This window comes from Plectropomus leopardus, chromosome 15 (genome assembly GCF_008729295.1).
Source record: "Plectropomus leopardus isolate mb chromosome 15, YSFRI_Pleo_2.0, whole genome shotgun sequence".
Classification (NCBI taxonomy): Eukaryota; Metazoa; Chordata; class Actinopteri; order Perciformes; family Serranidae; genus Plectropomus; species Plectropomus leopardus.
The window spans coordinates 27,807,612-27,830,433 of record NC_056477.1 but is presented as its reverse complement, the minus strand read 5'-3'; the positions used below and the strand labels follow the sequence as shown (position 1 = coordinate 27,830,433).

Below are 22,822 nucleotides of genomic sequence, written 5' to 3'. Positions count from 1 at the left end.
TCTCTCTCTCTCTCTCACACACACACACACACACACACACACACACACACACACACACACACAGATAGTCATAAAGTACATATAGTACAAGGCCAAAGGCTAGGGAGAGGTTGGGGGTGGAGTTCATTGGGTTCAAGCAGCAGCGCAAGACACCGAGGACTGATTAGAGAAAGCATGTTAAGAATTCTGCACAGGTCACTACTAACACCTACAATGCACACATACTACACACATACACACACACATATTCTTAGGAGGGTTGAACTATGTTAAGTTTGTTAGTTAAGAGCAGGGGACAATCTGTAATTGCTGACTGGTGAAAACTTAATTTGAAGTGATTTATGAGAAATAAATATTTACAATAGAAACATGTAGTCGATACCAACAGGCTCCAGGAAGGGGGGTGGGGGCGGGTACACACAAACATTCATGCACATATTTTAACTTGACACACACAGTGGAGATAAGCGACAAGTGCCGTTATACTTTCATTTTTTTATTAATTGTTTTTCGATAAAGGGACAAAATGGGTGTGTGAACAGGATTATGCAGACATCTGCCAGAAAACACAGACAGTGGTTTTCCCAATACAACTGAACAGAGACCCCAAAAGTACAACAAAAAATGAAAGAGCTCGGTTTGTCCAATGACCATGGGCCACCATTACAAAAGAAAAAAAAATTATATTATAACCAAAAATAAAAAATAAAATAATAAGAAACCAAAAATAAGGATCCATTCCATGTCTCTGTTTTAAACAGAGCATATAGGTAATAATAAATAGTAACTCCCATAGTAAAAGATAAAGTTCAAGTTCAAGTTACAACAAACAGCTCTCAGAATAGGAATAGAAAAGGCTGATAACAAAATATTCCGCATTGCCATTTACAAAAAAGTCTCAACTCAAGCAGGCTTCTCCACATCCCCCGGGTCATTTTTAAATATGCTTTGCATATGAAAGTATACCCAATCTAAATATAAAGCACCATTTAGTATTTGGCAATGAAAAGAAACTGCAAAACATTTAATTTCTTTTTAAATGTATTTATTTTGACGCTTTTTTTTTCGTAATCCATGTACTGCATATGAAGTTTTTTTTTTCGTTTTTTTTTCCTCTCTTCTAGATGTTGGAATGTAGTCAGGTGGGAGGGGTGAGAGAGACAGAAGCACACAACAGAACAGGCCGACGTCAGCTTGCATTACTGCATACAAGAATGGCAGCAGGGTGGGGAGGGGGAGGGGAAGGAGGTCCGAACCAAAAACCAAAGAAGATATGTACAACCACCTCTGTGGACAGGAAACAGAGCGGCGGCCATCTGATGGCCCGTGACGCCTCCCAATGCCACATACTTTAGCTGCTTTTTTATGGGGTTTTTCTTTTTATTTCTTTAAACATACAAATAATTCGCACTATATTATCCTGCCAAATTAAAAAAATATACCGTGGCAGCTTGGGATTTTTTTTCCACTACCAAAAAAAGGTATGGTAAATACCTTTAGAGAGAACAAGCAACAGTTAAAAATACGAGCCTCAATATAAATACTATAGTGCCTACTCTAAGTGAACATTGAATTCAAATACAATTCTAGAAATACAGAAAAAGTAGACCATAAATGTGTTTAAGCATAGGAATCGACATGAGTGTGCATTTTCCTATATTTTAAGTTCTTTATTATATATTCATATATAATCTTAATCCTTTCCCCAATGCAAATTGTATTTCAACCTGAAGAGCTGTGAAGAGCCAAGGCAAAATAAAATACAAAACCATCACAGATTTTTTTTTTGTTTGTTTTTTTTTCGTCTTTTTCTTTTTATCATGTCATATATACTGTGATCGGAGTCTTGAACACCACCAAGACGCTGAGGAAAAAGAGAAACGACAACAAAACTTAAATACAGTTTCCCCTAAAAGATAGTGAAGTGTTATTTGCAAAAACGTTTATTTTCATATCTATAATTAAAGGAAGATTTATACAAAAACAGATTCTCGCAGTGTGAGCATCAAGATTTGAGTGTCTGTTTTGCCAGCAAGGTCTATAGATTATTCAGGTTTAAGATGAAGACAAAGTTACAATGCAGTTCCTTAAAAAGAGGTTTTGTGGGTCTCTGGCCAATGTGAACTTAGTCCATTCTGTGACAATGTGGGAACACTGGTTACGTATGTAACACTCATCAAACCTTTTAATTTACAGACCTTGCCGACAGGTGAATTTTCAGCCCAGGCAAAGCACTGGGGTTTCTAGGGGTAACAAATTGACAAATGGTCAAAGCTGAAACGGCAAGGGTACAAAGGTCAAGGTTCATGAGGGTGGAGTTGCTGGCAACAGATTATGTGTCTCATCTTTTACTGCTTTTAACAATGGGACCCTCATCATCTGACAGCATTTCAACAGCTTTTTCCCCTTCAGCATAAACTTGTAAACTGGGAAAACTGCAACAGTGCACTTCATGTTCTATAAATGACAATGTAGCTTTTAGACTCAACCCGTGTACCAACATTGCATCAGTGTGGGAAAATGCAAGAGAGATGTCGGTACTTACTCTCAGGCAGAGTGACAAGTGCTATACTAGGAACAGCTTGAATGAAACTCAACAAGGAAAAAAAGCTCTCCTTTTGGGTTGAAAAGCAACAGCAAACAAAGAAATGTGCCCTGCATTAGCCTATGCATACTGATTAAAATTATCGCATTTCACTCTTTTCAAGAGCCCTGGAGTACAGATCATTCTTTTTTGCAAATCTTTCTTTTTTATGCAATTCATAGTTAATGACCCTGTTTTGATACCAGAAATGTAAAGTGAAAGAGATTGCCTCTTATCCCCGTAATATGTACGTAGCTTCCAGTTCTGTGTAGCTTTCTGTCTGTCTAGCTTGTAGTTATTTCAATGCTCTCAAATAAGATTAGCCTCACTTGACGTTCATATATTACTTTATGCATTGTTCCACACACTGACATATCGAAACAGCGTCGTAGGTTTGTGCTAACGCAGACACATGACACTCCTCAGCCATGCGCTGTATCCCTCGAGTTCAAGATTGTACATTACAGATTACCTTTATCTCAAAAGTACCTCCTTACCAGAAACAAAACTACAAATAATTCAGATATACACAATACTGCTTGTACCATGCTTGCCATGAAATCCACACATTAAAGATAGCCTATTGAACATGTAATAGGTAGCTAAATGATGATTAACGAGAACTCTCTGATCGTTCATCATGAGTTGTCACAGTCCATTTGAGCAGTCAGGTGCTTGATGCAAGGACCTTCCCTGGGTGGCTTAAACCTTTTAGCTTTATCTAATGTGACCCCAAACTTATACCAGATAAGATTATGGCCAATGCAGTCTTGAGATATCAAAGGCACTCTTTCTTATTCTACCAAATGATAGTACAAATTGAATTCTTAGCACACCCTTGTCTTTTTAAAAGAAATTTGTAGGCTGTTGTTACTTTCAGTTTAGTCGTTAAGCCAATGCATGCTTTTTTTTTTACACCCTGTGTGAACATGCCGTCTTTTAGAAAGATCAGGATGAGTGCATTTCCAGGGTTGTAAGAAGAGGGTCAAGTCAAAGACTGTTCACTTTCCATGTTACAAAACAAAGCTGTACATGATATGTGTTACAGAATGTATGCAGCATGGATGTATCTTTCTTGTCTTTTCTCTTTTTGAAGAATAAAAAGAAAAAAACAGAACAAGAGAAAAACAGCAACACATTTACTCAACATCTAACCAACCAGGGACAAGTTCTTTTCTTTTTTCTTTTTTTTTTTTGATTAGCAAAAACATACTATGCATGCTGACTAATTCTTAAAAATGGAAAAGGAAAACTCAAAAAAGAAAATAGTACACAACATGTAAATTATTGCACAAGAGAAAGGCTCGAAGTTTTGCGTCAATGCAAGAGTATTGCCCCGATACAGATCATGCATTCAATGGGTAATGGAAACGGGGTGTGCTGGTGCAGAGCACATGGTCTTAAGCTTCCACCAGACTGGCGGAAGTGGAGTGTTAGGGTTGGGGCAAATCTACAAGGGGCTGGGAATAAACAGGGGACTAATGGCGGACATAGCTGCGGGGGAAAAGGTCCCATAGTTCGGCCTTCTACTCTGACTTTATTTCGGTACTCAAAGGACGGTCACTGTGCCATTTTTTCATGTGTTTCTCCAAGGTGCTGTAGACACTGAAGGGCATCTGACAAATTTCACACTTGTACACGTCTTTGCCCACCTGACCGTGGGTCTTCATGTGGCGAGTAAGTTTGGAGCTCTGGGCACAAGCATAATTGCACAGCTCACACTTGTATGGTCTCTCCCCTGTGTGGCTGCGCCGGTGCACAGTCAGGTTACTGCAGTTCTTGAACACCTTGCCACAATATTCACAAGTATCACTCCTGCGGCCGTCCTTGGAGTTGGGCCGCCCAGGACCCCCAAGGTGTGGTGTGCTGCCCCCACTGCCTGTACCACTGCGGCCCGACATCCCGCCGTCCAGTTCCCCAGGAGGAGTCGAGAAACGCAGACTACCATTCTCTGAAGAATGCTCGGATGAAGAGGCGAAGGGCGATTGTCTGGAATCCCCAAAGTTCAGAAAAGGGTCCTTGAGTTGTCGGGAGGCGGCATAACCAGCCAGCCACTGGGAGTAGACGTTCTCCGTGTTAGGGATTGTGGGAGTGGGCAGGTCAAATTCCTTTTCCAGCTTGATGCGTTTGGAGAAAGGACTGAGCGGACTTGGGCTTCCCAGAAGCAGTTTTTTAGAGAGGCCTACAGAGGCAGATTCATTAGGGGATGCTCCCCGCCCATTGACTGTCGAGACAGAGCCCTCCTCCCCACGATCTGTCTCCAACACCGAGTCTCCATCACACATCTCGCGATTGTGGTGATGGTCCCGGTTGAGGTGGTGGTGCAGGTGGTTCTCCTGGGCCATGGCATTTCGTTTATGTGCATTGAGGGCTTCGCTGAAGTGATGCATGCTAGCAGCCAGGCCCATTCCCTGCATCACCTCGGGGAGTGAGCGAGGGATAGACCCCTCATCAGCGACTCCTCCCAATCGACTTCCGATACCACCATTGTTTTCATGCTGACGTCCTGCTTCAAGATTCAGCCCAAAGTGATAGCTATTGTTGTTTCTTCTGGCTGCCCTCTCTCCATTCTGCTCTTCTTCCTCCTCTCCTTCCTCTTCCTCTTCCTCCTCATCTTCTTCCTCCTCCTCTTCCTCTTCTTCTTCCTCCTCTTCCTCCTCCTCCTCCTCCCCATTCTCACGCAGCATGCGGTTATTTTCACTTTTAAGCTTGGCCACCACTGACTTGAGGGCATTGCTTGCACTGCCAAGGTGCTCGCTGGTGCCAGGCTCCGGAGAGGATGCTGTTGAGAGACCATCTTCTGACTTGCCCGTGTTTGGCGAGGACGATTTGTGCATGTGTGTCTTCATGTGGCGTTTCAGTTTGCTAGCCTGTGTACAAGCATGATCACACAGGTGACATTTGTACGGCTTCTCTCCTGTGTGGCTGCGCCTGTGCACTATTAGATTACTCTGAAACTTGAAGGCCTTGCCGCAGAATTCACAACACTTTGATTTCAAGGGGGTCGTGGAGGAAGGAGTTGCCCCTGCTGAGGGGAGAGGGGTAGTAGGAGTGGTCTGAGAACCCACAGGTGACTGCATGGAGCCTGGAAGAGGGGGTGGGGTGGCAAGATATGGAGGTTTGCTGCCCCCTGCACCTCCTCCGCTTCCACTTCCACCTCCTGTCTGGAATGGCTGGAGCAAGCGCTGCATGGGGCTGGGCCGGCTGGGGGATAGCGGGGGAGTGGACCCTGAGGTGTTGCCTGCCAGCTCCCTTAGCCGCCGCGAGAAGTCCATTGTCGGAGGCGGGTCCAGGGGCAGAGGGGGATTGAGGCGCAGCACCCTGTCAAAGGCACTCGGGTGGTGGGCTGCCAGCGCCAGCTCCTCTGGGCTCAGGTGTTGGGGGTCCAGGTGGTTCCTTGGAGGGGGGCTGAAGAGGGGTGGCGTGGGAGGAAAACGCTGATGATGGCCCCCACCAGCAGCGCCAACGGCACCGACTCCACCCCCAACTCCGACGCTGTCCCTTCCACCTGAGCCCGAGCCAGGAATGCGGAGAAGGTTGAAGGGGCTGGCATCAGGAGGCAGATGGAGGCCGTGAAGAGGAGGCTGAGAAGGGCAATCTGCGCCCCCACCCAGGGAGGATGGCCCACCCATGCGTGGGGTGAGAGGGCTGCCGTGTTCACTTTCCAGATAGATACGGAAGCCGTGGGTGTTCTGGGCATGCTGTAGCAGGAACCAGGCGCTGCCGTATGACTGCTTACATGTAGTGCAGGTGTAGGTGGTCGGCTCCTCTTTACCTGTTGTGACAGAGAAGAAAGAATTGGGTAAGAGGGAATTAAAAATCAATTAAACATCTTTAACATGAGGCATTACTGTATGAACAAGTCAATTTCGAAATCTGTTCAGCTGTAATACATTGCATATTTCAGTTTTAGTTTTTTACATGCTGCAGCGCTGTTAATTTTGGAGTTCACACAGCTGTAAATAAAAAAAATCCATGAAGGACAACTCTTTTCAAGTTGGCTGATCCAATTTTTTTATTTGAACCTTAGGCCTAACTGTTACAGCTTTTAAAGTGGTCGGTACATCGTGTTGAGGGCTTTGCAAATACAACAGTAGCTGTTATTGAGGTCATGCCCCACATGAGTAGCATGTGAGAAGTTTGCGTGTGTGTGTGTGTGTGTGTGTGTGTGTGTGTGCGCATTTGTTCTTCTCACAGACTGCTCTGGGACATAATTTCTCCCTTTAGACTGACTGTGAGTCCTCCATTGTCAGCAGGAGAACAAAGAAACAGGGCTATCCCGGCGGACTACCACTTCCCACTGATCTACCAAAACAGAGGCCCGCTGACAAACACACACTCACATGCAGGAGAGGCAACAGAATCCTTTAGCCCTTTAAATTACCGCTTCCACAGTTCTGCAGCAACAGCATAAAAGCCTAAAAATATGCTTAAAATACCCTGAAAAATATATTTTTTTCTACAGTAATATAGCTGAGAAAAGGTTGGTGATTTATTATTTTATGGTATAACCCAATCAGTAACTCTGAAATCATTTCTTTTTTTGCACAAAAGAATAAAAATCATTTGTATGCACATTTATTCATGCAAACTTTATTCTAGTCGTATTCTTTTGCAGTGTTCATACTCCTACCAACGTAGATCACTCCACAAAAGCACATACACACACTCCCCATTCACAAAGACAGAACAGGGCACACCATCCACCCGAGGAAAGTAAAACAGTAGGAGTGTAAAAACATTTTGGCTCCGACCGGAGAGGAAAAATAACCCCCTCAGAGCTTCTCTCCTCACTCAAGCATGCTGAGTCATTTTGAGACGGTGACGAGAGGAACATTTAAAACAATAATTGCCTTTGAATGGCCTCGGCGATGATGACCTGTGGTGGGACCCGCAGTGCATGTGTAATCTCATTAGGGGGACCAAACGGACGGCCATCAGCTCGTTTACAAGATTAGATGACAGACAAACCCCCGTCGCTTGCCATGCGGAGCATTTTGCTATTAAGCACAGTGCAATGTGGGTGTACTTGACAAAGTGAACAAGCAGAGATACACATCCATACATGAGGACACAAATGGATACAAAAACAATTATAGAGAAACATACTTGAAAATAATGTTAGACATTTTTGTCACATTTTGGGTTTCGTCATTAACAATAAAAATGAAATGAGGTTGAAATTTAAGACTTTACAGCATGCTTGTTACATATTTAGGCAAAAAGCTGCAGAAAGGATTGAAACAAGAGCTGAGAAAAAGCAAAAACAAAGCCAATAACCCTAACTCTAATCTTAATCCATTTAAGACTACCAAAAAATTTTTCCCAAACTATCAAACTATATCAAGTTTGTTGAAAAAAATCTAAATATTTAAAATCCTTCATGCCACATTTCAAATTCTGATTAAAGCTGATATTTTCCCTCACAGGTGTGGGTAGAAATACAATCATTGATGGGATAACAACCCCCACAATTATATCAACATCTAGCAGTGTCAAAAGTTGCAGCAATATTATTCCAAAATCAGAATAAATAAACAGGTGTCATTCCAGGGGTCGTGATATTGATGCTAATTATCTGAGATGATTTTTTTGGGAGGGTAAAAAGCTATTTCGCCGCAATGCGTTATAAACAATAACTTACAAAACATCCCATTAATATGTAAACAGGTAAGGTGGGTTGTAAAAAAATAAATAAATAAATAAATAAATAGCATGAATCGCTTGCTAATTACTGGCAGAATGAATACGACAAATTAGCAGTGATACTAAAAGGATGTCATGGTTTACATGGAGGCTTTTATACATCTGCACACTGCAATTTACCTCTAATAGCCAGAAAGAGAGAGTCAAAGAGGTTGTGGTAAAAAAAAAAACAAAAAACAATGATTTAACACATCTGCAAAGGAAGCATTTGTGTATGTGCTTTTGAGAGTGCGTGTATTTAAAATAAAAATGTCTGCCATACTATAGGACTGTATAAAGTACATAAACACTTTTACATATGTACTTTTACAACACATTTAAATTGACAAATATGTGATTTTACCGCCAAAGATTTTATTGACGTGTCTTTACTTCAACTACATAAATGTATGGAGACGGAGGTCCTGTCCAGCTATGCATTTCACTATGTGGAAGATTCTTCAAATCTTCATTTTCTACTCCTTTTTTCTGACCATCTCTTTCGTCTCACTCTCAGCACACGCACACACACGCACACACACACACACACACACACACACACACTCATCCCACATGACCAACGGTTTGGAAAGGAAGCTAAATTATGGATCATTAAAATCGGCACAAATTACCACTAATTGTGGCCACCTGCATCGGATCTAACCTGTGCATATCATTTGCATTATCAGGACCAGGGAGGCTTCATTTATTTATTCATATTTTTTTCCCCCTTTTTAAACCACTTTAATCCCAGACACTGATAATATTGGCAATAAAACTGCACTTTTTCCAATTCAGTTGAATCATTAGATGGGTTATCCTTTCTGCACATATTACATTTCATATGGGAATATGTAATATAATATAATATCATTTATCCAGCATGGGGGCGGCCTTTTCCTTTATTGACCTGATATGTGGTGTGGATCTGCTTTTTTTTTTTTTTTTTTTTTGTTTTAAATGAAGCAGTCACATTTCTGGGAGAAAAAAAAAATCTCTCTTAGGCCATCCATATCTGCAGTCTTGTAAATATACATTTATTTGGATGAATTCTGCTTCCTCAAACAGCAACTTCCAAGCTACATTACAGCAGGAACGTGACATGGGTATGTAACTACAACACAATGAAACAAAGCACTTAGAAATAGTACTAAATATGAAAATGTGTTAGATAAAAGATTTTGCAAATAAAGATAATACACAGGGCCGCAGCACACTGAAGAATAATAAGAATACTTTATCCGAATTGTGCTGGCATGGCTGTGTGATTAAATGGTATGCTGATGCACTTGCATTGTCAAATATTACCAATAACTTTTCATGTTTCTTAAGTATGGATATCAGACCTTGTCCAGTAACTTTTATACCAGGTATGAAAATGGTTAACAAAAATGATACATAGTTAGTATGATAGTACTGGTCTTCCTATTAGTTAAGCAAATAATTTTTAATGTATTGGAAACAATGTAAATCAAACTGTTTCTGCATGGAGAGCTGGTGTGAGGATTTTATGGACTTGCTATCAATGGAACAGGCTCCTCTAACCCTCTGAGAAGGGGATGGACATGATGAACTTGATGGACCCTTGAACTTTGTTAAATCAGGTCTTGAGGAAGCTTCAACAGGGTCTGTATTATTGAATTGTAATTTTTATATTCATTTTTTGCGTTAAACACCATTTATTAAAAAAGTATGCTCTTGTATGTAATTACACAGTTTTATTGAGGAAATTGTCATTGTTGTACTCTAGTTAAAGGGGCTTTCTAAAGTGATGCAGTACATCATATAAGTGCCTATTCACAGTCAAAATTACAGTCACTCTAGATTCACAATATAACTGTAAAAAGGGGAAGGTATCACAGCCACCCTGAAAGCCTTCTCTCAGTCGGCAAATAGTTAATTATTGTATTATTATATACACAAAGGATCAACTCTATGGCTTAACTGGTCACATCTGGAATGATTCAAATGACAGGAGGTAATAATAAGTGGAGGTCATATGCTCAGTGTCTGCATATACAAATGAAAGAACAGTTTGTCTCCAAATGTGTGATTGTGCTGACTCTGCAGCCAAAAAAACCTCTCTTGAAATCAAGTCCTATAAATGTGAAAGTGACTCGGTTATTAATGCATGTGTGACAATGGACGTATTGAAAGCCTGCCGATTGATGCTGCATATGCACAGGGCCAAGATTTTTTTTGTTTCATCCCCAATTCAACTACAACAGCTTCACCCCAGAGAATACTATCAGTTGACAAAAACAAGGCTTGTTTTGCATCGTTAGAGGCTGACAGCACAATTATAACTAAGAAAAAAAGAAGGGCCATATTTTCAGACAAAGATGTGGGCAAAATATTGAGGAAAAACAAGTGCAAGGCACAATAGTGTAACTCTCGAGCTAATACGCTCCTTTTTGACTCGTAGCTCAGACTTGTCTGCACACTGATTGAAACTGTAAGGTTAATGGATTTTAGAGTAGGCGACCGCTCCACTCTGTCTCTCTGTAATATACTCCCATCAGCCACTTCATTAGGCAAACTCTCCACCACTGGGAGGTAGAAAAATGAAGTGAGAAAGCGGAATGGAGAACGGTAGATGAAGATAGATAGAGTCAGAGAAAGGGGGAAGAGAGAGATGAGATAGGAGAAGTAATCCCTCTGGTTTAAGTTTAGATAGAGGTGACAAATACCTGCCGCAAACTTTCGGAGTTTGGATACAGCAGGAATGTTAAGAGGGGGAACTGAGGAAGAGAAGAGGAAGGAGGGAGGATGGGGGTAAATAATAGCATCCGCTTCTTTACCTGGGGTAAATGTCAGAGCCATACAGACACTAGTGAGACTCTGGAGAACACACACACGCACAGTTCCAGAAATGTCCTACCACTCAATACCAGCCATGCTACAGTGACAAGCACAGGCATTAAGCCCTATTAAGCCAAGGGCATTGCCTGGACACTTATGTGGAGCGAGATGGGAGAGGGAGGCAGCAAGGCAGTGCAGGCTCATGTTTCACGACACCTTTCTGTGTGTGTGTGTGTGTGTGTGTGTGTGTGTGAGGGGGACAGGGAGAGAGTGCATGTGTGTGTGTGTGCAGCAACTTCCCCTGGCTCTCTCCATCCCTCTCAGAAGGGAAGTGTAGTGCTCTGATCCAATGGCCGTCAATGGAGCTGAAATACAGCCAGTGCAAAGCGACAACACACACTGTATCGGGCGTTTGTTGAGGCCAAAATGCTCCGGAAGCATCAAGCACACTTTTAAATGCATCAAATTGTATCAATAGCCATACCGCCACCTTAGAATTATGAGGTTATGGAGACAAAGAGACCTCTGCAGATTACTCAGCTCCTGGTTAAAATCTTCATAATGATGAACACTGAAGAGATTCAAACTGGGAGAAGTTTCAGCTGGTTGATACTAAATCCCCCTAAATCTTACACACTTACTTTAACCAAAAACTTTAATCATTTTACAGCATATATGATTTTTTCTTTAGTGAACAGTTTTCCCTTCTACATATTCTTGACTTTATCATTTCAAATGTCTCCTGTGTTCTAATGCTTGTCACGGTAATAAGTGTTATTCTCTACAAACAGCAACTACAGTACAAGAGAAGTTGCTCAATTTATGATGCTCACAATAGCACAACTAGGTAAAATGGTACACTGCAAAAGGTACTTTTTTTAAAAAAAGATCCTCTCTTCTTCACATAATCTAAAAAGGTTCTTATATGGTGGAAGCAGAGTGAGGTACTTGAGGCAAATTGTTTTCTGTTGTGAGCACACATGACTATACAGGGTCCAAATGTCTGCACCACATAAATTTCGTCAAAGTGCTCACATCCATGAACATACGAACATACATCTGCCCATACTCTAGAAAAGCAAAATTTGATCGATATTTTGGGCCTGTTGTGGTTTTACCGAACACTTAGGAGTGCACATTTAGGAAAGCAGCACATAAGGCCAGCCACACATTTACATGAAATAAATTCTCTTTAATGAAGCCACCTCGTAACGTCAGCCTGCATAATGGTCTGTTCTTCAGCCAGTCATTCTGTCCTGTAAATTAGCTGGATTTCCACCATTGCATCCTTCTCCGGCCAGCTGGGAAACAAAAAATGAATGCCAGGGCTTGGCTACCAGCTCGGACAGACCTACCACTATCTTATTGGCCTTATACGATTTTATCCACTACTATAGTCTCAATTTGTTCTCATTTTATTGGCCATTCCTTGTGTTAATTTCTCTCTATCACTTCCTTCCTTCTATCCTCCTCTCTCTGTCTTCCTGTCTTCCATCTCTTACTTTCTTTGTGCTATGTAGGACCATCTCCGTTACAGTCCTCCCTCCCCATCTTCTCCATCCTCTCCCCCTCTCTTTCCACCCTTCGGTGCCTCTCCGATGGTGTCCTTGGCTGGGTCCACCTCTAGGTGAGATGATAGTAATTGAGGTAATGGAACATCCCTGAAACAGGATTATGTACGCATACAGGGAGTGAGGGACAATGTCCCTTAATACAATTTGGGATTTCTGTCTGAGCCTCAGGCTTTCAGGATCTGCTGCTTGTATTTACATCTGGGCCCCCCCCCCCCCCCCCCCCCCCCCCCCCCCCCGCTTTATCTTAAAGGGATACCTGGACTTTTCACTTGAATTTTAGTCTTTTATTAAAGTGCACATGCGTAATAATAATTGAATGCATTTGATTAGGAATAACAGAATCTTTCTGGTGCACATTTTATGACAAAAAAAGAAGAATTTTTGACATTTTTACATTTAAAGTAGTCAGTAGAAAGTAAAAATGCAATGCCTTCATTCCTAACACATGCAGCCAAAAACCCATGACATTCCTTTCAAATTGTTGTAATGCTTCTTAAAAATATGACAATTTAACAAAAATTGGACTAAAAATAAGTAATATTGACTTCATTTCATAGCATATTTGAGACAGCAGAACCAGACCTAGAAAATTCAGTGCCCCATGCCCCCTAAGAATATGTATATTTCATATTTATTGTCTTTATAAAAAAAAAAGAAAAGGAGCAAATGAGAAATCAAAACAAATGCAAAAAAGTTTTTACGCAGATTTGAAATTTAATTAATTAAATAATTTTATTTAATTCTTTTTTTCTTAGTTTTAATACTATGCCCATGATGGCTTATGCATCCTGGATTTTATTTTCCTTTTTATTTAATTTATTAATTTGTGGATTTTTTTATTTCTCGTTTTCTTTTTTATTTTGTTGAAATTTAATTTAATTTTTTTTATTTTATTTTATTTTATTTGCAAGGCAGCCACCGTTGCCTATAGAAAAATCCAGCAGTGTGAGTTAGCAGTGTTAATTTCACTGCAGATTACTAGATAGTTGTAAATGCAATGTTTTTTTCTTTACACTCCTATCCTAAAACAGCATAAAATACAACCTAAATGGTTGTAGTATTCCTTAAAATATGGCAAATTATCAGGAGTTAACAGAATGTGATACAGGTGATAATCAAATGATCGCACTTGACAATAATTATGAAATGGGTGGAAAAAAATGGGTGAAATAATATACATATAGTCAATGAGTGATAATGACTTCTGTTCATGTCTGTTTCACTCTCACCCTTCCTCTCCCTCTTTCATATCCATATTTATATTCAGTGGCAAATGTAAGAGCTCAGTGATCAACACTCAGATAGCCTTCTCATATGTCATGACTCCCATAACACATTTGCACTGTAACTGATACACTGCCCTACTTAAATAAAATAACTCTTTCATGAGTCCGGGAGCCAACCATACCAGTGACAACGATTTACAAATGCTGTCTGCAGGACATGGACATTATCGACTCCATTGTCATAACCCAGCCTCCCAGCCTCCCTCCCTCCCTCCGTGCTCCCTCCATCATCACCCACTAAAGTGCAACAGTTGTGGCTTTCTGCTTCAATCCCAACAGTCAGTTATACTGCCCAAAAGCACTTTGCCATAACATTGCTGTCATGTGAAAATCGTGTTGCCCTAATTATGGCTCTTTTCATGTTTTAATTTCAGAACTGCATGTTCTTGTCGAAGCTGAGGGAATTCAATGACCCTTGGGCATATATATGAAACCATTTCAAAACCCTGTTGGTTAAACTCAAAAACGCATGGTGGTCAAGTTCAAAAAACAGCGCTGTTATGACATCTAGGACAAGAATAGGAACATTGTTGCTTGCTTGACTTGCATCCTATTAAATTGTCACAAAATTCCTGTAATTGCTATTTTGGCATCTTAAACTGTCATACCAATGTACTGGGCTAAATTCCACCACAACTTCCAGTGCAGTCCAGAGAGAAGGGATCTGTACTCGTCTCCTCTACCCCAATTATTTTTCCCGCTATGCTCAAGCTTTCCTGCTAACTGGACAGCCAGCAATTGGAATGCAAACAGTGGCAGCTGGTGTCCTGTCCGCTCACTGAAGGGAGCGATGCAGGCGTATAACAACATGACTGCAATTGCTCAAAAAGGCGGTGCTCTGCTTGGAAAGAATCAGCCTCTATTACTGGCAACGAGTTGCCGGCTAGATCAAAGCAACTTCCTCAAACCATGCTGGTACAAGAAAAGTATGACAATCCAGATGCAAAGAATGGTTGTGTAATCATAGAAGGGGGTGGCCGAACCAATGAAACTACTTTACAATATATGAATAAGAGATCAGTATTCCTTGTCCTGCAGTCGTTCGGCATTCTGAACTGTATGTAGACCTTTCCTCAAGACGGAAAGACTTCTTTGAACAATGAATGTGATTCATTTCTGCATCCCGATAAAGGTTTGGTGATGTAGGTTTCTGCTGGCCAGAGAGGCCTTAGACCTTTTACAACATTCTTGGTGATTTAAATAGAGCAGCCAAGTTGGCAGTAGAAAATGTTGGTTTTGTACATTTCTGCAAACCACAAATATGATACATTTGTACTGCTCATATATATATCAAATCAATGTTTAAATTGGCATATGAGATGGCTTTGTCATCTAGAGGTAGATAGGATGGGGAATGGCAAGACGCCTGCCAACCTGCAGACCACTGCTCGAACACACAATAAAACTGGTTGTGATTCAAGGAGTCATTGCTTGGTTTCCAGTGACTTTTTAAGTACCAAATGTGAGGGTTGTGTTGTAACTCATCACGGGGTTTCTAGCAACTTTTTAGGCACGACAGGCGGTCGTTTTTGTAGAGACATTTCTGCTTTTGCTGTCAGGATTGTGTCCCTGAAAAGCAGGTAATTAAAGCCAAAACATGATCTTTTCCTCACCAGAACCAAGCTGTTTTTGTGCCTAAGGCTATATAGATGACAATGGCCCTACTGAAAACAGAAAAGTCTTTCCTTTGTGTTAAAAAAAGAAAATTGCGCTCATATGATAACATTGTGAGAATGATTATCGTGTACACAGATCTGAAAAAACAACCGAAAACACTGTAGTATGCTTGCTAGGCCAGTAGTTGGCAGTGTAATTTTGTAATGACACACCATAGAAGAACATCATGCACGTACACAAAGTGCGGCAGTGATGTCATCGTTCTCACAGGATCCGAGCATTGCAAGTTTACACAATGACAGAGGCCCCCAAAATGTTGTTATTGTGTAAAAAAAGGCCGAAATTGCAACAAAAGTTTAACCTTTCATGCCAAAACCATTACAACGCAAAAGTTCCCTAAGCCGAACCACATGTTTTTAAAAAGGTTTTAACGTATCAATGTACAAACGTAACATATCCATGGTTTGCAGAAACATACAATGCCAGCAGTTTTTCTGGTGACTGGGTTCTACTAGAGGCAGAAATCCAACAAGCATGCCTCTTTTACACAGTGGCCTGGTGGTGTGACAGGATTAAACTTCTCTTTCAAACTCTCATTCTTTACACAACGATTTCCAACACTTTCCCTGTGTAAAACCCAGAACAACACCAAGAATGCTTTCAAGGAGAGACTGTCCAAAAGTGTGCACCAGTATTGTACAATTCAAGACAACAAAGACACTCAAAAACAGAGTTCTTGGAGAGAGATCAGGAAGGCAATGTGATGAAGCAAGGCTGTGAGAGCAAGATTTTCAATCCGCCTTTCAGCATGGCCATTCAGAACAGGTAAAATCATTCCTTTAAACATTATCAGACAACACTTCATACAGTGGACCCCTCTGTCACACAATGGGCAATAAGAGGTTTTTATGTTATATGTACTATCATAGCAATCAGAGGGTTACTGTATTCACCTAGAAAGAATCACTGATAAGGTTTATGTGCACTGGTAACCTCACTGGAAGTTTTGTTTTGATCAAATTTAAGATATGATATTTGCATGAAACATTTCCCTGTTTGCATGAATAAATGATGTGATTATTTGCCTCTGTCAAGCATTTGTTTCCACTCTTCAACATCTGAGCAACTCTTTGCCACTGTTTCCTGCATGCTCATATCCTGGTTATGATCTGGTTTTTAGAATATCCTGTTTCACTGACTCCATTTACCTCTCTAGCTTCACCTCATCACTCATTGTGATGAAAGATGAGAGTTAATTTTTCATCTGAAATGCCAGTGTAAGTTTCCACTTTTACTTTTGAAACATCATGCTTAATTATCATCAACGACTGCTTTGCAACTTTAATCAAAGCCAGTCCTGTGCAAATATGTTAAATGAGGTGTATCTGTAAGGGTATTCCAGTAGTTGGGTTGATCAAAAACCGGATAAGAGCTTATCAAAGTTTCTGCACCAAACAAATGTCATGTAATGCAGAGCAGGTGGATACAAACGCAGGAGAGTGCAGACAACTCAAACAGATCAGAACAAAGAAACAGATCCAACAAAGACTGAATTGAAAACCAGGACTTAAATCCAAACTAGACTGATGAGAGGATGAGGTTCAGGTGGAGAAAAAGGGCGAAGAAGCTCAGGTGAGGGGAATAAGGTGATCATGGAGAAGACCAGGCAGGGAGCTGATTGGCTGGGAGAAACTAAGGTTGCAAGAAGGACTCATGAGATTGATGTAAGACAAGTGTGACAGAAAGCAGGAGTGAACAGACAAAGGCGGGAAGAACTAAGGACACAGGGAAACACAAGGGAGAGTGTAGGACTAGTGAGGGACAGGTGAAACTAATCACAGCGAGGCAGAGAACAACAAAGGTGGCAAAACAAACAAAGACAGGAAGTAAAAGCAGACATGACACATGGAGTGAATTTACAAAATAAAACATGAAACAGATAAGACATAAATGAATATATGAAACAAGAAAAAAACTGAAAACCTAGGATATGGTCAACCTGTTCTCATTCCAAACTCCTTAAATAACGCTTTGTCAATGCTTTTGGTGTAAGAGTGTAACACCAAAAGGCGACTTTTGCATCAGCTGGACAGCATTAGGTGAGTATGTGGCCAGCCAGAACCGGTCGCTATGTCATTTTACGCCATCAGACAACTGAACAGCACCCACCAAATCTGCTCAATAAAAACATGCATGGGTGTCATGTGCGTATGAAACATGTCAGGATGGCATCATGTTGAAATGCTGCCAGTGACAAGTAATGTAAGGCGTGCAAGGACACATATAGGGAGGGCGAGAGGGGAGGTGGATTGGTCAAACAAACCTGGACTATGATGCAGGAGTCCGGTGTTTGCTTTCCATATGAATGTGATGTTTTTTTCTACACCTACCTATGTGCCTTCTCTACCATCTCTGGTAGCATGTGCATTTGTTGACGACTAAGCATTGGTTGCCATGTCCTGTTGTTGCCTAAACATAACCACATGAATCCCACCATGTGCACTTGTTAACCTCACGGTAGCGGCCTCCCGTACCATCAATAACTGACCCAGAAGGACACATCAAGGGTAATATTTACACATGAAAGCCCACTGCAAAGCTGCAATAAAATGACACATAAGGAGAATATAACAAAATAAAACAGAAAACATGACGCAACAACTATACACCGAAATGTAAGTTAAAGCCAGATAGTTTTCAACCAAAGGTCTCTATCAAAATCCTAAGGGCCTGCGTAGCAGGAATGTAACAAGAAAAGCTTAATTAAATTAGCATGCATGTAAACATACTGATTTGAAACTGTAAGGCCCTCTTGTATCTGAGAATGTCTTCACATGCTTTATACAAGAACTGGAGTGGAGTTTTTTTGTGTTAATAAAGTTCAGCAAAGTAAAGGCAGAAATTATGGATACCTGAAAACACCTATTCGTCTTTGCAAGAAAGCTTTTTCCACTTTAAAGTCGGCTGATTCGTAGATATTGACTTCCAAGGTAAAAAGTCAAAAAACTGTCACTTGTAAACACTCATATTAGTTGAACTTAAAATAGCTCTCGTCTTTTGCAAAAAAAAGAAGCCTCCAGGCCTGACAATAATGATCTGGTATTTTTTTATTTTTTTTTTTTATGGAAGAAAAACTATGAACGCATTTGAATTACCAAAAACAACAATGGATTATTGAGCCAGTCTGATTACATGCTGTGTGTGCATGGATGTGCGCGACGATGTGTGTATCTGTGTGGTCCTGCTGAACAGCCACTCTGGGCTGATGAGCAAAAATATCAATACCGTCTGTCCCTGTGTGTGTGTGTGTGTGTGTGTGTGTGTGTGTGTCGGGGGATATATCAATACCTTCTGTCTCTGTGTTTGGAACCCCTGCTGGGCTACAGACTGTGCTATCTGCAACTCTCTCACAAGTAATCTACTTGTGAGTGTGTGTGTGTGCGTCCATCCAACCACCCATTATAGCTCCCATGTGACAAAGTTTCCTTTTCCTCCTCTTTGTCACACACACACACACACATAGACGCACAGTCCCTCACACACACACACACACACACACACACACACACACACAGTAATGTATCTCGTAAAGTCTGTTCTAATGACACAGCCAGGGCCCTTAAACTGTGTTTATAAATGTAATTAAATGGACCAGCCTTTGTAGAAGCATCCAAGCGCACTGTTGCAATGATCCGGTGTGTGTGTATGTGTGTGTGAGCGCGTGTGTGTGTCCATTTGGAAGACCGGTGCTCGTGATGGCGGGGACAGCCTCCACTTAACCCTAAACCACCATGGTGAAATTACAGAGCATCCAAATTACAACACTTATGCGAGCAGAGAGAGAGACAGACAGAGAGAGAGAGAGAATGGGGTTTGAAAGAGGAAACTTGGTCATGACACACACTTACACACACACAATACTGACTGACTCAGCTTGTGGACTTGAAACCCAGAATCCATACAGTTTCTTTTCACTCCTAATCTGTTGCAGATTGGTGACCCTAGATCAGATTGTATGTGGTCCCTTCAGATTGGTTTTGACATTGCTGTCATGCAGCCATTTGATTGATAACATCTTTTATCAAACTGACAGTTTACAAACTAGATAACAAGCTGTATCATTTGCTTTAAATGCATTAAAAATTGTTCAGGTCTTCCCCTTGATAAAAGGTTTATTTTTGGAACAAAAAAATCCTGAAGAATTTCCTGAAGATAAAGTTAAGTGCGTGCTGGTAAGCATATGTGCTGGAGATAACTTTGTCAAAGCAGCGTTCAGACAGACATTGGCAACGCATGACAAAAATGTTACCCCCTCGTTCATTTCAATCAAGTCAATGTGTTGGCGCCACAGGGCTCTGGCAGAAAAAAAACATAACGTCTTCTGGCAAAGATTTTGTCTATTATATAATATTCAGAACGTGTACACAACAGGGGCAAAATGTTATTATTGGAAGCATTCTGATTTCCATTTGTAGGTACGTTTGTAGTCCAAGTAGTCTTGACCTATCACGTTTGAGTGGGCCTCAGTTGTATAAAGGTAAACAGTCCATAAGAATAGTAAAAGGAACGCATTGGCCGATATTAATTTTGGAACTCTTCAGTTATCATATGACAGTTTTGCTTTTTAATAGTTTTTGCATTCATATGCAGATTTCTGTTTACACATTCTGGCTACACCAGAACCCCCATAATATTAAAGGCACAAGTGTGCGAAAAACAACTTAAAAATCGTACCCTCAAGTTGAACTGAGAGTGCCAAATCATCACTATCATCGGTCAAATCAGTAGCTTTTAGTATTATTGCTCTCCACAGTGGTGACTGAAAATATCAAGGTTAGATTGACTGTGATTGACAGTATTTTACACCCTGCTTAAAGGAATGAAAGAAATGATGCAATAGAAACTAGCATGGTGCAATAACCTTGTTTCAACAATGATTTGATCACTGTGAGTCAGAGCATGGAATAAAAAAGAAAAGAAAAAAACTCCACAGTTGATTGGATTTGAAAGTCCACTCTTGACCTGAAAACAGTAATTCAGCACTGAAAAACCAAGGTCCATTTACTGGTCATACAGCAAAATTGAGCGCTTGAAAGCAACAGAAAACTAGTAAGTTGACCTTGAGTTAAGACATTTATTAAACCAAAATATAACACAAATAGTAATTTCACATGAATGTCATGGGTATGATACCATGTGTTATATAACAACAATAATGATTTCAAAGCAAAATCAGTCCAAAGTGTGAGTTACCGAAGTTGACAAATTTAAGAAAGGTAATTTTATTTATTCTATTTTTTTATCTAAGTATATGTGTGCTTTATTTTTCCTGGAACCACACACACACACACACACACACACACACAAACACTTGTGTCTCAAATCCCTGATGAAACAAGAGTGCACGCTGAGAGGAAGCAGATTTTCTTTAGTGCCACAAGCAAGAGGTTGGTGGTCACTAAAGACATACACAATCTCAAACACACACGCACATACACACACACACACACACACACACACACACACACACACACATTTATACACAAAGCCAGTCTGGTATTGAGTGATCTGCAGGGACCTGCAACAGCTGCCAAGCAGGACAATTCAGTCATCAGTGTGTGCGTGAGTGTGCAAGTGTGTGTGTGTGCGAGTCTTGCAGTGACCACAGTGGGAGATCACTCTGAGCCGAGCAAACACCTCAGCTGGCCGGAGGCCCACACACACACACACACACACACACACACACACACACACACACACACACACACACACACACACACACACAGCTCTTTGCTTCCTCTCTTCATCTAATCCCTCCTCCACCCAGTTGGTTTCATCCTTCCATCTGTCCATCAACATTGCATACAGGTGGCTGTACTCTCCCTCCGTCTCCTTTTTCTATCGCTCAATCCTTCTTTTTTATTTTCCACATTCCATCTTTCCCTCTGTCTTCATCTCTTTCACTGCCTCTTTTCTTCCCAATGACTCCACATTGAAGCAGAAAGGAGAGGGGAAGGTGAGGGGGGGCGAAGAAGGGGGGGGTAAGGAAAGAAGAAGAGCGTGATGAGAGAAGATGAATCACTAAAACACAAACAGCCAAACACATCTTTACCGCCCACACACACACACATTTACGGCAACATGTGGACAAGCTGCGACTCGACTGGAGAAGCCACGCCGCTGCCAAAAACCCTTTGCCTATTCTTTCACTCCCTCCCACTTTGCCTCCTTGTCTTCCTCTCCGTCCATCCCTCCCCTCTCTTAATCCCTCCATCTTCCCCTCCCAGGTGGGAAGCACTCAGCGCCGTCTCTTTAATTGTATTCATCCGACAAGGCCAATCGATAGAGGACATATTTAATACAAATTTATGACTATTAGCCATCAGCGATAAAAAGCCTTTTTTTTCCTAGATAGCTCTTGCTTGTGGTGAAAGAGAGAAAGAGAGGAGGAGGAGGAGTAGGAGGAGGAGGAGGAGGACGAAGAAGGAGAGGAAATACAAGCCATCCTGCTTTTAACACAAACAGCCTCCCACAGTCTCACTGTCCGACCTTGGAGAGATACAGTTTAAGCTGCAAGAAAAACACGAGAATTTGAGATTTTTTTTTTTTTCAGACAAGGCTTCAACTTCAAGAGGGTCTCGGGTGTATTTGGGAGGTTTTTCAGGCATTTGATTTTAGTGCACAGTTCACAAGAGGATTTCAGGACGGACTCCAGCACAGCGGCACTTTTTGGCAGGGATGATAAATTATTATATAGGCTGGTTATTTTCGTGTTTGAGAGAAAAAGTGCTTCTCGGCTGGTGAAAATGATGTAAGATAGCAACATATTACAGAACAATTCATATAATTAGGTTTGATTGATATGCACTTTAACCCTTTGAAACTGGATTTCTCTTTAAAAAAATGTCAAGAAGGCAATGAGTGACTTGAAAAGTACAAGAAAATTATCTTAAATCATCATTTGAATAATCTAAAATAATTTCTTAAATAATAATAATAATAATAATAAAATATAATAATAATAATAATGGACAAATAAAACAAGGCAAGGACCCAAAAATGGCAAGAAATTTGTTTAAAGTACATAAAAAATTAGCTGACAATTTGTTGAAAAACAAAACAACAAGAAAGGACATGGAAAAGCGCTTCTATATTATTTTAATGTTACATATAATTTTAAAAACGTAATTCCAATAATTATAAATATAATTTTTCCCTCGCATGGTTTCTTTTTTTCTTAAACATTTTTTTGCTTGCTTTTCTAAAAAAAAAAT

At 40.8% G+C, this 22,822-nt stretch overlaps 1 protein-coding gene across 2 annotated transcripts in view; it reads right to left on the bottom strand.

The window, feature by feature from the left end:
• Positions 1-1,028: 1,028 nt before the first annotated feature.
• LOC121954516 (B-cell lymphoma/leukemia 11A-like) overlaps positions 1,029-22,822 on the bottom strand; it is a 65,191-nt gene continuing 43,397 nt past the window's right edge. For both annotated transcript variants that reach the window (XM_042502062.1, XM_042502063.1), the window contains exon 3: positions 1,029-6,359. In XM_042502062.1, coding sequence (XP_042357996.1) covers positions 4,111-6,359 — 2,249 coding nt within the window. In that variant the 3' untranslated portion in view covers positions 1,029-4,110. The remainder of the gene's footprint in view (positions 6,360-22,822) is intronic.